The 14,688-nt window shown below is 38.2% G+C and overlaps 2 protein-coding genes across 12 annotated transcripts in view; both read right to left on the bottom strand.

Moving 5' to 3' along the window:
• TCF12 (transcription factor 12) overlaps nucleotides 1–14,688 on the bottom strand; it is a 318,581-nt gene that overhangs the window by 220,914 nt on the left and 82,979 nt on the right. The gene's annotated exons all lie outside the window — the stretch shown is intronic.
• Nucleotides 7,087–8,018, bottom strand: LOC121149237 (U6 snRNA-associated Sm-like protein LSm5). Its single transcript, XM_040969737.1, is given in 3 exon segments — nucleotides 7,087–7,311; nucleotides 7,314–7,331; nucleotides 7,334–8,018. Coding segments are annotated over 3 exon segments (183 nt in total). The 5' UTR covers nucleotides 7,458–8,018; the 3' UTR covers nucleotides 7,087–7,270.

Here is a 14,688-nt window from a genome sequence, read left to right as displayed (position 1 = left end):
GGGAGACTCACAAGAAACTCCAGACTCCTGGCTTCAGACCAACCCAGCTTTGTTTATTGCAGCCACTTGTGGACTGAACCAGTGGGTGGAAGATCACTGTTTGTGCTTTCTGTGTAAATTTCCTTTTCAAGTAAAAATAAATAAAACTTTATTTAAAAAAAAAAAAAACTTAAGAAAAAAATGTAACGGCAAGGGCAAAATATTTCTACTTGGCAATATTTCCTGAAATAGGATCTCACTCATTCTGAGATTGTACTGTGGCCTTTGGATGAGGCAGTCATAATCCTCCTTAAAAACCTTCAGTCCAGTGGCTAGTGCAATGGGGTAACAAGTTAGGCCTCCACCTGCAGTCCGGGCATCCTATACACGCATGGATCCACTCTCAGCCAGCTCCCCTGCTTATGTGCCTGGCAGAGCAGCAAGGGGAAAAAAAAAAAAAAAACTAAGGCCTAATTCAACTCAAAGAATTTGAAAAGATGAATACCCAATTTCTCAAGTTGCTGACTTTCTCCATTTGGAAAAGCAAAATGAGAATACAGTGAACACTATAACTATCAAAACTGGAGGAAAGACTGATAAAAACCCATTCCTATGGTGCAATGGACTGAAACGCATTTGACATTGACTATGCGATGATCCTATACAGGTTCTTTCCATAAAAAGGCATTTAATAAAAATGAGTGACTCACAAGAACAAATCTGATTAAATGGAAGCATATTTGCAAGACTTCTGGTACAGTGTCTATCAAAAAGTAAATGCTCAGTTTGCAAGCTAAAAGAACCTGCAAGGAACACCTTCATATTTCCATTGTTAGAAAATTTATTTGGCAATCTTCCCACTGAGGAAAACTGTGGGAGGCAGCCATCTGCTGCTAAAAGAAATGGCTGAGTTTCAGTTAGATTTTCCATTTGTTGCACTGCCTTTTCAAATACTGGTTTCCCAATGGCCCGGATATGCACAGCCTGTGCCAGCAAACAGCCTCCATGGTTAAATCTGTAGTACAATTTACTATTTCAAAATAAATGACACTGAGGGTGTTGTCCTTTCAGAGTCTAACAACAAACTTAATACTAACAGAATATGAAATTAATTACTATTCTTTAAAGGCTCTTTAGCTAAAGAGACAATGATGTTTATGTCAAATCAACTTTTTTCTTATTTTTTACGAGGAAAATGCAAACTTCTAGAAAATGGAAGAGCCTCTTGTACGGCACTTCATCATCATTTAAGAAAAACAGGAATCAGTGAACCTTTGAAAATATTAAAATTTATGCACTCAAATAATGCCATTTTCAAAATAAACCTCTAAGGAACTTAACTGGAAATGTTTAGGCTAGAGGTTAAGATACTCACATCCCCCATCAGAGTTCTACACCCAGTATTAGCTTCTGCTAAAACTAGTTCTAGAACTAGCTAGAACTGATTCCAACTTCTCACTAATGCAAACAGGGATGGTGAAAGCTCAAGTAACTGAGATTCTGTCACACATGTGGAAGGGCTAGGTTGTGTTTGCGGCTCCTAGTTCTAGCCTTTGACCAGCTATCTAAGGAGTAAAACATGAGATAAAAACCTCCAAATAACAAAAATAGCTGGTTCATGCCCCAGCTGCTCCACTTCCCATCCAGCTCCCTGCTTATGGCAATGAAAAAGCAGTGGAGGACGGCCCAAAACCTTGGGACTCTGCACCTGCATAGAAGATCTGAAGAAGTTCCTGGCTCCTGCCTTTGGACTGGTTCAGCTCCAGTTGCTGTGGTCACTTGGAGAGTAAACCAAGTGGATCTCCTTTTTACTTTAGATCTGTCTTTCCAATATTTATGTATTTTATATAAATCTTTTTTTAAAAAGATTTATTTATTTATTGTAAAGTCAGATATACAGAGAGGAGGAGAGACAGAGAGAAAGATCTTCCGTCCGATGATTCACTCCCCAAGTGAGCGCAATGGCCAATGCTATGCCAATCTGAAGCCAGGAGCCAGGAACTTCCTCCGGGTATCCCACACGGATGCAGGGTCCCAAAGTTTTGGGCCGTCCTCAACTGCTGCTTTCCCAGGCCACAAGCAGGGAGCTGGATGGAAAGTGGAGCTGCCAGAATTAGAACCAACACCCATATGGGATCCTGGCACGTTCAAGGTAAGGACTTTAGCTGCTAGGCCACGGTGCCGGGCCCTATTTTATATAAATCTTTAGGGGGAAAATGTTTGGCTGTATTTTTTAAAAAGCAGAACTAGTACATTTTTCCTTTAAAGTGTTTTTTAAATTTTTTGAAGTAAGACTGTGTTATTTATAATGTTTGAAAAATAAGAGGAAGGGCACACTGTGGCGCAGTGGGTAAAGCTGCTGAGTGCAAGGCTGACATCTCACATGTGTACTGCTTTGTGTCCTGGTGTTCCATTTCTAATCTAATCCTTGCTATTAACCTGGGAAAAATAGGAGAAAGTGGCCAAAGTGTTTGGACCCTTAACACTCATATGGGACACCTAAAAAAAAAATCTTTTGGCTCCTGGTCATTCAACCATCTGGGAAATGAACCAGTAGATGGGTTATTTTCTTTCTCTCTCTGTATGTGACTTTCAATAATTAAGTCCTCCATCACTAACTAGTCCACACCCCCAAACAAGTGCAACAGCCAGGACTGGCTCAGGCTGACCAGACAGCAGATGGCAGCAGAAACCTGAAACCTAATTACCTGATCTATGCAGCAGAGCTGCCTCCTAGGGTCAGCACTGGCAGGCAGCTGAAATCAGACAGCAGCCAGGTACTAATGTTCACAAGCATCTTACCTCTCAGCTAAATGCTAGATCCTGAAAATAAGTTTTTTTTAAAAATCAATTCCAAACAAAGTTAAGCACTGGATATTCTTACCGACACTATATATTTTCATTAGAATTATTTAAATATGTGTTCTCAGTTGTGTGCAATAAAACTTAATCACAAATGCTTCAAGATTCACAATCTTTTACTTGACTAGCATTTAATCGGTTAAAATAATATTTTCCATGAAGTAAGAATCTTATCTCTACACACGGCCAACACAAAAAAAGAAGGCTGAATTCACTAATCATCAAGTAAATGGAAATGAAAACTGCATACCCTCGCATCTATTAGGGTGGACATAACAGAAAATAACGGGTAAGCAGGGGTGTGGAGAAATAAACTCTTAGGTACTGGTAACAGGAAAATTAAATGTTATGATTTCTGTGCAAAACTGTATAGACTTTCTTCTGAAAATTACAAACAGAACTACTCTATCAGCCATAACCTCAGTTCTAGATATGTCTCTAATGTATTTCAAACAGATATTTGTGCTTCCATGATTCACAGCAGCGGAGATATGGAAATGACCTCAATGACCAGAAGCTGTGGTTCACTGGACGTTAACTATCAGTCTTGAAAAAGCAGACAGCTTCAGCAATGTGCTGTGCAAGATGTATTATATTTAACAATACTGTACAGCCACTTAACAAGTTCTAAGGAGTAGTCAATTGGCCTCACAGTTAAAGTCACATCTCAAATCAGAATGCCTGATTCCTAGCTCCCATTTCTGATTCCAGTTTTCAGCCAACGCAGAAGCTACGAGGCAGCAATAATGTCAAGTCAGAGTTCCTACTCCCACGCAACAGACATGAATTATATTTCCAACTCCTAGCTCTAGCTCCTGTCCAGCCCCAACAGTTGTTAGCATTTAGGGAGTAAATCAGCATATAGAGGGTCTATGTCTCTCCACATCAAATAAATAAAAACTAGTTTAATGTTTTAAAATAAATTAAGAGAGTATATCTCCTATATTTGAGTCACAATCAAAAGTGGATCCAGTGTAGTAGCCTAGTGGCTAAAGTCCTTGTTTTGACCACTCCTGGATCCCATATGGGCAACAGTTTTAATCATGGTGGCCTTGCTTCCCATCCAACTACCTGCTTGTGCCCTAGAAAAGCAGTGGAGGATGGCCTAAAGCCTTAGGACTCTGCACCCAGGTGGGGGACCCTGTACCCGCATGGGAGACCAGAAGAGCTCGTGGCTCCTGCCTCCTGGCTTTGGATCAGCAGCACAGTTCCAGCCATTGCAGTCACTTGGGGAGTGAATCATCGGATGCAAGATCTGTGTCTCTCCTCCTCTCTGTATATCTGACTTTGCAATTAAAAAATAATAATAATAGATATTTTTTAAAAATTGTATCTAGTGAGGCAAAACTAATATTATTCAGAAGAAATTCTATATTTTGAATAAAACAAGAATATACATTTCCTTTAGCCATTATCTTGTAAACAAATATTCCGTTGTCATTCCTTTACTTATTTTTTAGCATCCCAATTTGTTCTCTGAAAAAATTAAATTGTGTACAGGAGATTAAATGCTTTACAAACAAGAAAAAACTGTGCAAGAACCAACTTGTTTCTCATCACCATTTTCATCTTCATTATCCTTTCATCTTCCTTCTTGCTCTTTCAGCCTGGATGATTCCCTCTTTAGCTGCTTGGCTTTAGTTCGGGATCCAGCTGTATTCTTTTGATATTTTTTTGATATTTTTCCTTCAGCTCAGCTTCATTCTTTTCATCAGGAATGCTTATCGGCTGTAGCAGTTATTTCACAACTCTCCCAGTTTTTTGTACATGATTATTTTTAACGATTTATTTTTATTTGAAAGGCAGATTTACAAAGAAAAGGAGACATGCGGAGAGACAGATCTTCTATAAGCTGGTTCACTCCCCAAATGGCTGCAACAGCTGGGGCTGGGCAGATCCGAAGGCAGGAGGCAGTAGGGCTAGCAGGGACTCAAGGACTCAGGCCATCTTCTGTTGCTTTCCCAGCAGCGGGTCGGGTCAGAAGTGGAACAGCAGGGACACAACCTGGGATGTCCATATGGGATGCCAGTATTTGAAGGTAGAGGTTTAGTCTGTTGAGTCGTGGCACTGGCCCCACTTCCAGGTTTTTGGAAAGTAACATTACCAATGATGGTAGCATGTTCTTTGATTTTTGGGATGACATTCAGAACAGAACAAGAAAAAGGTCAAAACAGCCATTTGAGTGCTCTGGGATCCTCAAAACTCCATTTTGTTTCCTTTCAAGGAGAGATAGAGGTTTTCATTTCTTTCCTAACAAGCCTTGTCTGCCTTTGCTAGGTCTTCAGATTTTCCCTTCACTTTAGCAGACATGATCTTTGACCCTACTGAGTACTTCATTAAAATTCTGAGAAGCTGAGGAAAGCACCTGGGTGCTGATTCTTTGCCTCTCCCAGTTGTCCATCACTTTCCTTGCTTGGGAACGCTCGCTGCAGGGAGAAGCCGTTTGCTCCGCCAGCTCCAGGCAGCACTGAGCTACACTTCTTCCTTTATGCTGAAAGCCTGGCTCCTTTGTTTCCCTTTACCTATGGCCACACAGTTTAGCCAGTCTCACAACAAGCAAAGGGTCTGCTTTATTTTCTCCCATGAAAAACACTGAAAGGGTATCTTAGTAATTGCATCAAGTAAATGATCACATATTGGCTGAAAGTAGAAACTATATTCACAATTTGAAAGATGCTATAAGCATACTAAGAATGATTCTAATGATGGGCCCTAAATCAAGGTTTAGAAAAAAATGTATTCAGTAAGCTTTTGATGTAATGGTCATGTCTTCTATGTCACCCAAAACAACTTTCATAAATATGAAGAAAGACAGTACACTAGTATTGTGATCAAGTAAACAATAAACGAATTTTAACAAAAGTGAAATGAAACATTATTCATATTAACTAAATGGCTACTGTAAATTTCAAAAGACCATTTTCTTTATAAAAAATTCCAATTACTTTTGCTTTTGTATAAGTGATATCTTTTGGTATTCTTAACTCTAAGAGTTGCCAAAATAAGACCATTTACATGTAATGCCTGTCAACTAGCAAATTTACATTTGGATTTTGTTGGCTTTGGACCCTGCATTCTGTTCTTTTCTTTGTGCCATTGTTGTTTTTAGGTTTGGCAGTAGCTCTGGATCTTTGTTTAACTTAGTCCCTTTGTCTAACTTCTACAGTATATACACACTGTAAAATTAGCATGAAACAACATTTTAGCTTCCATCACCATGATTAACTCTCACTGTGGCAAAGGCTTGAGAATTATTCCTACGTGTATCCAAAATGAAAAAAACACAAAGAGGTAACACCTAATTTCTCTACCTGAAGGAGAGACAAAAAGTAAGTAAGGTAAAGAACTAGTTGGTTCAACAAGACACAAAAGATTCATAAAAATTATATTCAATTTTAATGTATTAAAAGCTAGTTACTTATTTAGTTTTTAATATATTATTATGTATTTAATGTGCAATAATGTATTAAAACTTAAGAAATTATTTAGTTAACTAAACATTCCAATAGTTAGTTCAATCTACTTTGTGGCCAAAATACCCACCTTCCTTTTATTGTCTACTGTACTTTTCTGTCTTCCAATGTGTTCGGTTTACTGAACACAGAAGTGTCAGGTTAATAACGTCCTGCGCCTCAATTTCATCATGCTCTTGTGAAAATAATAGGTTAATTTGTAGAAGTTAATACTTAAGACCTCATCACAGATTCACATACACAGATTATGCAATTCACCAATAAAAAGGGAGCTTTTTCATAGCTCATCATTTTATTTGGGGTAGTTTTTGCTTGAGGAATTAACTTGTCACATAAAGGAGAGAGCAGACAGGTATAAAATAATAGGTAATGAAGTTGCAAAACTACTGCAATTGTTGTTACTACTGCAGTATCATAAATAAAACTTATCCAAAAACACTTTTAAAATGTCTTCAAAAAGCAAACTCTTCTTTTTTTGAAATAAATTTGAGTAACAAAAAAAATGTGCATACCATGTATCTTCAAAACATTTCCTTTTAATGGGAACCTTAGTTTTATACGATCTAAACATTTAAAAAGCTTTAAAAAGGGGGCCTTTATTCTGGCACAGAAGGGTAAGCCAAAACCTGTTGAGCCAGCATCCCATATAGGCAGGGTTCAGGTCCCTGCTGATTCACTTCCAATCCACGTGCCTGAGAAACAGCAGAAGGTACTACAAGTGCTTGGGTCCCTGCACCCACCAGAGAGATTCAAAGAAGGTCCTAGCTCCTGGCTTCAGCCTGGCCCGGCTCTGGCATGTGAGTAACAAACCAGAGAATGTTAGTGTTAGCACTACTGCTGTCTCCTCCTCTCTAACTGTACCTTTCAAGTGAATGCTTTAGAAAAGAAAGGTTTAGAAAATTGTCTTGTTGCCACTACAAAACAACAGCAAATCTAGCCTAAATCAAGAAATCCACTCATACTTGAGGACTTTCTTCCCCAGGTACCAGTGTTGTTGATTATTTCCTTTTAGCAAATCTGAACTAATTTAGTGATCCATCTTCCTTCTGGTATGATTTCAAATTCAATGACATTTTCCAATAGCATACTGACAAAGACATTAAGCCATAGAAGAATACTAACAATTTCCATATTATTCTTCATCAGAATATGAATCCTGGATCCTGTACATTTATTCAGACTCTTCAGTACCCTATATATTCCTCTCCTAAAACACACATGACAAGCCTAAATGCACATTAGCACAGATTTTGACTACAGTAACTTTCACAAGTGCCAAGAATATAGTCAGTAAAAAACTCAGTTCCTTCATAACCCTATTAAGATACATAAACACACACACACACCCCAAATGGTTAATTCAAAGTATCAAAAGTCATCATGCGTGTCAAGACAGATGCACAAATACACAGTCCACAGTATTTGGAAAATTTGGAATTCACATTGCATAAGAATTTAAACAAATCAGAATTCTTTTGATTTTTTTTTGCATCAAAAAACTGTTCTGTGGTGGGGAGATAAACAATTGAATAATCCTTACAACTATGTGTTCACAAAGTGAAGATGATTTCTTAAAAGAAGCCCTGAAAAAGAGTTAAAATCATTTTATACTTTAAAAGACAATAATAAAATTTCTTATGGAGAAAGTGAGGTAGAAGAGACTTATGTAGAGACTATACTGCAATCTTTATTGCAAAAGCTAATTAAGAGGGGCCCGGCGCGGTGGCGCAAGTGGTTAAGTCCTCGCCTAGCACGCCCGGGATCCCATATGGGCGCCGGTTCTAATCCCGGCAGCCCCGCTTCCCTTCCAGCTCCCTGCCTGTGGCCTGGGAAAGCAGTCGAGGACGGCCCAAAGCTTTGGGACCCTGCACCCGCATGGGAGACCCGGAAGAGGCTCCTGGCTTCGGATCGGCATAGTATCGGCCCGTTGCGCTCACTTGGGGAGTGAATCATCGGACAGAAGATCTTCCTCTCTGTCTCTCCTCTCTGTATATCCGCCTTTCCAATGAAAAAAATAATAAAAATAAATCTTTAAAAAAAAAAAAAAAAAGCTAATTAAGAGCAATCTGAAATAATGCTTGAAGCAGAGGTTAAAAACATAAGAACGCATAACAAAGATCTTTGTTATAGGTCTAGATGGTAGCCAAGCATGATATCTGAACATCTTATTAACTGTGGCACCTTAGTGAGCAACAGTGCAACTTTTATACTGTAAATATAAAAGGAGGGAAATTAATGCTTGTTCTTGTCCTTAAAAAAATAAAACTTTAAGCTGTACAGATAACTGCATCTTATAATTCTTGAAAAGCTCATGTGCACCAAGGCGATGAAGAGCCACTGAGTGTCTAAGCACAAGCAGAGAAAGAGCAAAGCTCGTTAAAGAGAAGGGAGCTGAAGAGCAAACCTAACCTCTTGGAGACTTCCCTGAGAAGATGCTGAAGCATGACGTCAAAAGTAACCTGCAAGCTTAAGTTATTTTGAAAGAATTTTAAAAGTTTCCATAATATGAACTATCCAAACAACAGAGACAACAGTATAAGATAGGACCAAACCAAGGATTTTAGGGCAGTTAAGTGCAAGTATCTAACAGAAACAAAAACGGAAAGAAGAAAACACCAAAAGTGCAGAAGTATTAAAAGACTCAGGAATCCCAGAGCCTATGAAACTGTATCACATATAATGCAATATATATGTATTAAAAAAAAAAAGAAGTATTAACAGACTCTACATATCATCAGAAAAAAAAAAAAAACCAACTTGGATCTCAGAGATGGGATTAAGTAGTAGAAGACTTTCATCACAGGCAAGCGGAACACAGAAAAATCTAAGCTGTACTTTAAGGCACACAGGCATCAATGTACTCTGATTTAAACCACCAATCGAACAGAGACGTGAATACGGCTGTAGGCACTCAGCCATAATATACTAGAAGGCAGCCTTCGATGTACCTAAAAACAAATTAACTAAAACAAACACAAGAAGTCTGTGAGTGAGTTCTGAGTAAATAGCACATAAAGAAGGTAAGAAGACAGCCTTAACCTTCTGTCAGGAGCACGAGGAGAGTTAACCCAACAGAAATCAGCACTTGCAGCACATTCTGACCTTCTCTGATTTGTAAGGGGGTAGGGAAGGCAAAGGCTAAATCACCTTTTCAGTGCCCTCACTCGGCCAACTATAAAACACATGACAGGAACATACTTGCATATTTCCAGGTTTTATCAGTAGCTCTAAATACACTTGATCAAGCATTAATTAAAAATAAAATCCTTCTAGCTTTCCTTTCTCCTCCTCCAAAAGCAGTTTCTTAGTAAAGATAACAAAAACACATTCTTAAAACAACAAATAACATTTTAAACTCTACTATTTGTCATTTTTTTACCAGAAATTGAAATTTATTGCTCTCTGCTAATTAAGGGAAGAAAAGTCCTGGCACAAATACAGCAATGAGAACAGCACACTTACAGTTAGTTGATTCTTGGCGGGAAACCTGGGGCAGAAGATTCTAAAGACTGATGTGTGAGAGTACAAAATGATACCCAGGCATTTCTGTATTATTAACATTTCCCCTGATCCGATTTCCTAACCAGATTATGTGAGCCAATGGCTATAAAACCTCCCACATTTTTCTAAAAGACCTCATTTCTTTCTTGACAATAGGATGCTGGACTTTGTACAACTGTCTGTACCTACAATGCCATGATACACTTAAACGGAAGAATGGTAGACTTGCAACTATTGTCGAAGGATTCTACTGTTGTTATAACAAAGGAAAACAACTAGGGAAGAGGGTGGGAGACAAGGGAGCAGGAAAGCGAAAGGGGAAATCCATGAGTCTAAGGAACTACATGATGAAAAATAAAAAATAATTTTTAAAAAAGTTATTATTTCTTTATAAAGCAGAATGATAGACAGAGAGAGAGAGAGAGAGAGAGAGAGAGAGAGAGAGAAAGAGAGAGAAGATTCTTCCATCCACTCATTCATTCTCAAAACAGCCCCTAAAGCCACGACTGAGCTAGGCCCAAGCTGCAACCTAAAATTCCATGGAGATTTCCCACTTGAGTGCAGGAGTCCAAGGATATGAACCATCTTCTGCTGTTTTCCCAGTCTTTAACAAGGAGCTGTGTAGGAAATGGAAGGAATAACCAGGAATCACTTGAACCAGTGCTTCAATGCGGAATGTGCTGGCTATGCAGGCAGTGGTTCAACTAAGTCAGATGCTAACCTCTATTATCCCTTTCTAATAACATCAGAATATAAATTTTCTGAGAGCTAACACAGTGGAATATCAGGCTAATCCTTCAACTGCAAATGCTAGCATCCCATTTAGGCACTGGTTCTAGTCCCAGCTACTTCACTCACCATCTAGTTATCTGTGTGTGCTTGGGAAAGCAACAGAGGATGCCCCATATTCACGTGGGAGCCAGGAACATCTCCTGGTTCCTGGCTTCGAATGAGCTCAACTCTGGCCACTGTGGCCATTTGCAAAGTGAACCAGTGAATGGAAGACCTCGTTCTGTGTCAAAAATTGCCTTTCAAATAAATAAATTTAGATAGATAGATATAGATACACACACACACACACACACATATATATATGTATAAACTTTTCATTTGAATGGTTTTTAATCAAATTCTTACAAATACTAGTTTATTCCAGCAGCCAGGAGCTTCTTCAGGATTTCCCACATGAGTGCAGGTTCCCAAAGATTTTGGCAATTCTCCATTGCTTTCCCAGAGCATAAAGCAGAGAGCTGGATCAAACTTGGAGCAGCCAGGACCCAAACAGGCACCCAAATGTGACGCTGGTGTTTAACAGCCATCACGCTGGCTCTTCTCCAGCTGTCCTAAACACAGTTTATCATACATTCGGTGCTGACTATAATATATCATATGATTTTGTTCCATATATGACAGTACTAAAGCAAAAGATAAAATCCTTTTAGAATGTCAGGAATACTGGTTTTCTCCCATGTCTAATTAATCATGTATGAGAGAGAAATAGAGCAAGAGAGCCAGAGAGAGAGATAACAACTACTTATACATAATGATGAAAAAAGGAGGGGGGCAGGAATCCCTATACCTACAAAACTTTCATAAAAAAATGATAATGTAAAAAATTTTAAAAGAATGGCAAGTCCAAAATAAAACCAGTACAAACTGGATATACCCTTTGTTTTTAAAAAGCAGATTAATGTGTAACACCTGAGAACAAAAGAAATGAAACAAATACAAGATACACTGACAATTTTCCAAGGCAGTCAAAATTACCCCCAAACCTAATGAGGTCATAAGAAAACTGAGCCTGAAATGACCTCTTTACCTCACTTTCCTCCACCCTATTCTCACTTGATCTCCTGATCACTCCATTGCCTATCCATTTTCCCCCTACCATTAGATAGCTGACACAACATCTTATAATCTGTACAGAAAATCCTTTTCCCAACCCCCCTAGTTTTATTACTTTACAGTTTATCAGCTCACAAGAATCAATTTGAGAAAATAATCACTACTTTTTCCTTAAACTTATTTGGCAGGGATGAGGCAGGGCAGAGCGACAGATACATCAACCACTCACACATCTTCCATCTTACTGATTCACTCCTCAAGTGGATGCAATAGCTAAGCCAACAACTTGAAACTCAATCCAGGTCTCCCCTTACTAGATTGGCAGATAGCCAAGTATTCAGCCAACAACACTGCCTCTTAGGATGTGCATTAGCAGGAAGCTAGAAAGAGGAAGAGAGTCAGAATTCAAACCTGAGCATTCTGATAAGAAAACTGCAGGTGCTACAAAACAGCACCCTAATGACCATAGTAAACATTCACACATTTCAGATTATTTTTATTTCTTTATTCAGGGAAAAACTGCTTCTTCCCTTAAGTGAAGGAACCGCATCAATCCAATATGCTTGTTGTGTATACCTGCCCCAACCTTATGAATTACTATAAGACTTCTAATAATTTCTTCTTTGCTCCATGTGAAATTTGTGTGTCACTGCTATGATATCAAAAACAGAAAAGGATGGATGGATGGATGGATGGATGGATGGATGGAAGGAAGGAAGGAAGGAAGGAAGGAAGGAAGGAAGGAAGGAAGGAAGGAAGGAAGGAAGGAAGGAAAAAGAAAAGGAAGGGGAGGGGAGGAGAGGAGAGGAGAGGTGACGGGAGGGGAAGAAGGAAAAGAAAAATGAAGGAAGTCTGGTAAACTGGTTACTATGACAATTAAATGAAGTTGAAAACAGAAACTACCGGATCATGTAATTTTTACAAAGTACCACAGGACACTAAAAATACTCTTTAATGAAAAAAAAAAATAGGCAAGTGATTTTTTTTCCAAAGATGTAAAAGCGGCTGATAAACACACAAAGATGTTCAACATCGGTGGAAGCCTCTGCACAAATGGCAAATTCAAGCCTTGAGGAGATACCACTTACAGATTCCTTTCTGTCTGTTCTTTAATGACAGTACTGTGAGACAGAAATGACATCAACCTAAAAGTAAATATTCTGGGTTTGGATTCAAATAACAGTTCAACTATTTCTCAACTGTATGCTTTCAGGAAAGTCACTTAGGTGCTGTAAGTCTTCACCCCTTTTATGTAAGACATACATAATAGCACTTCTCAAATTACTGCATGAGGAGTATGAGATGAAAAACATGCATATAAAGAAATGCTCTGAGAATTAATATCTTTTTAAAAGCTATATGTAAATAGTGACAAAACTTACTCTATTAAAGGTTCAACTAGTTGTCGTTAACTCGGGAACTTACATACAATCGCAAGGAACAAGGCTGGAAACACAAAAACAAATCATCTTAAAACCACACCTTAGTTACTAATTTCACTTCCACCTCTCCAACATTAAAATCTTCTCAGCGACCTGGTGTAGTAGACTAGCGGATAAAGTCCTCGCCTTGCAAGTGCCGGGATCCCATATGGGTGCCAGCTCTAATCCTGGAAGTCCTGCTTCCCTTCCAGCTCCCTGCTTGTGGCCTAGAAAAGCAGTCGAGGACAGCCCAAAGCCTTGAGACCCTGCATGCACATGGAGAAACCCGGAATAAGCTCCGGGCTCCTGGCTTCAGATAAGCTCAGCTCTGGTGGTTGAGGCCACTTGGAGAGTAAATCAGTGCACAGAAGATCTTTGTCTCTGGCTCTACTCCACTCTGTACATTTGACTTTCCAATTAAAAATAAATAAATCTTTTTTTAAAAATCGCTTCAAAAGTGCCAACATTTTGTTAAATTAAATTTAAAGGCTGAGTTTTGGGTCAGGAAGAACCAATTACAGAAACAAGAATATATGACAAAAGAAGAAAAAAAAGACCCACCACTAACAAGGAAAATGAAAATCTAAACATTCTTCCATTCACAGCAAAACGGTTTATTAGCCAGGCAGAGGGAACAAAAGGTTTTGAAAACTCAAAAACAATCTGGAGATGAAATCAGTGTCAGTAATACTCACCAACAACCCAAACATTCTAGAAAGGAGCAGCAATTTGCTTAAAAAATTGTTATATTATATCTAAATCCAACCAGGTACTATCAAAATTCACATACTGACCAATGATTTGAAGTAAGATCATTAATAACTTGACCAAATTTGTACAGATCTATCAAATTAGCTTCTTTAGTTAACAGAACATCACTAGAATTATCTAGATAAAGCCGTCAGTTTTTACCAATGTATCAAAAGCTCTTTAAGTAGAAAATAACTTACTGTCTTTCTCTAGTCCCTTAGAAGCAGGAAACATACAGAGCTTAGAAAATAAGACATATAGGAAAGAAAATATAAAGAATTACCCTTAAAAAAGAAAAAAAAACTGGAAGGAAATGACAATTAGTTATTCTTGCTATCACTATTCACACTTCAAATTATCAATTCAGATCAAATGGAATATTGTAGTAACTGTGAGGCCAGTAATTCTCAACATCAAAGGATTCCAGGATTCACTATTATGAAATAAAATCCCATGTAATCATACAATACTCTGCTCCATTTCAAATATTTTTGTTTCAATTTTCAGACAATTAAAAAAAATAACATTTTCTTCACTTTGGGTGTACAATTCGACAAATTTTAGAACAGTTTTCAGTCATTATTTTCTGCATTTGTTTTCTGTATCACACTACTTTCCCTCTCTTGGAATCAATCACACAAACATACACCCTTGTGTTACTGGCACACAGCTCTTTGAAGCATTCCATTTTTTTCTTCGTCTCATTATTCAGACAGGAAAATTCCTACTGACCTGTCTTTAAGTTCACTAACACTTTCCTCTCTATTCTGTTACTGAGACTCCCTCAACAATCATTTTTACTTATTGTATTTATCCGTTCAGAAATGTTGTGGTTCTTAAAGACATCACTTGATGAT

This window comes from Ochotona curzoniae, unplaced genomic scaffold (assembly GCF_017591425.1).
Source record: "Ochotona curzoniae isolate NIBS_2020 unplaced genomic scaffold, NIBS_Ocur_1.0 scaffold_4701, whole genome shotgun sequence".
Lineage (NCBI taxonomy): Eukaryota > Metazoa > Chordata > Mammalia > Lagomorpha > Ochotonidae > Ochotona > Ochotona curzoniae.
Note: the sequence above shows the minus strand (reverse complement) of the source record. Positions and strands in the feature narration are given on the sequence as shown.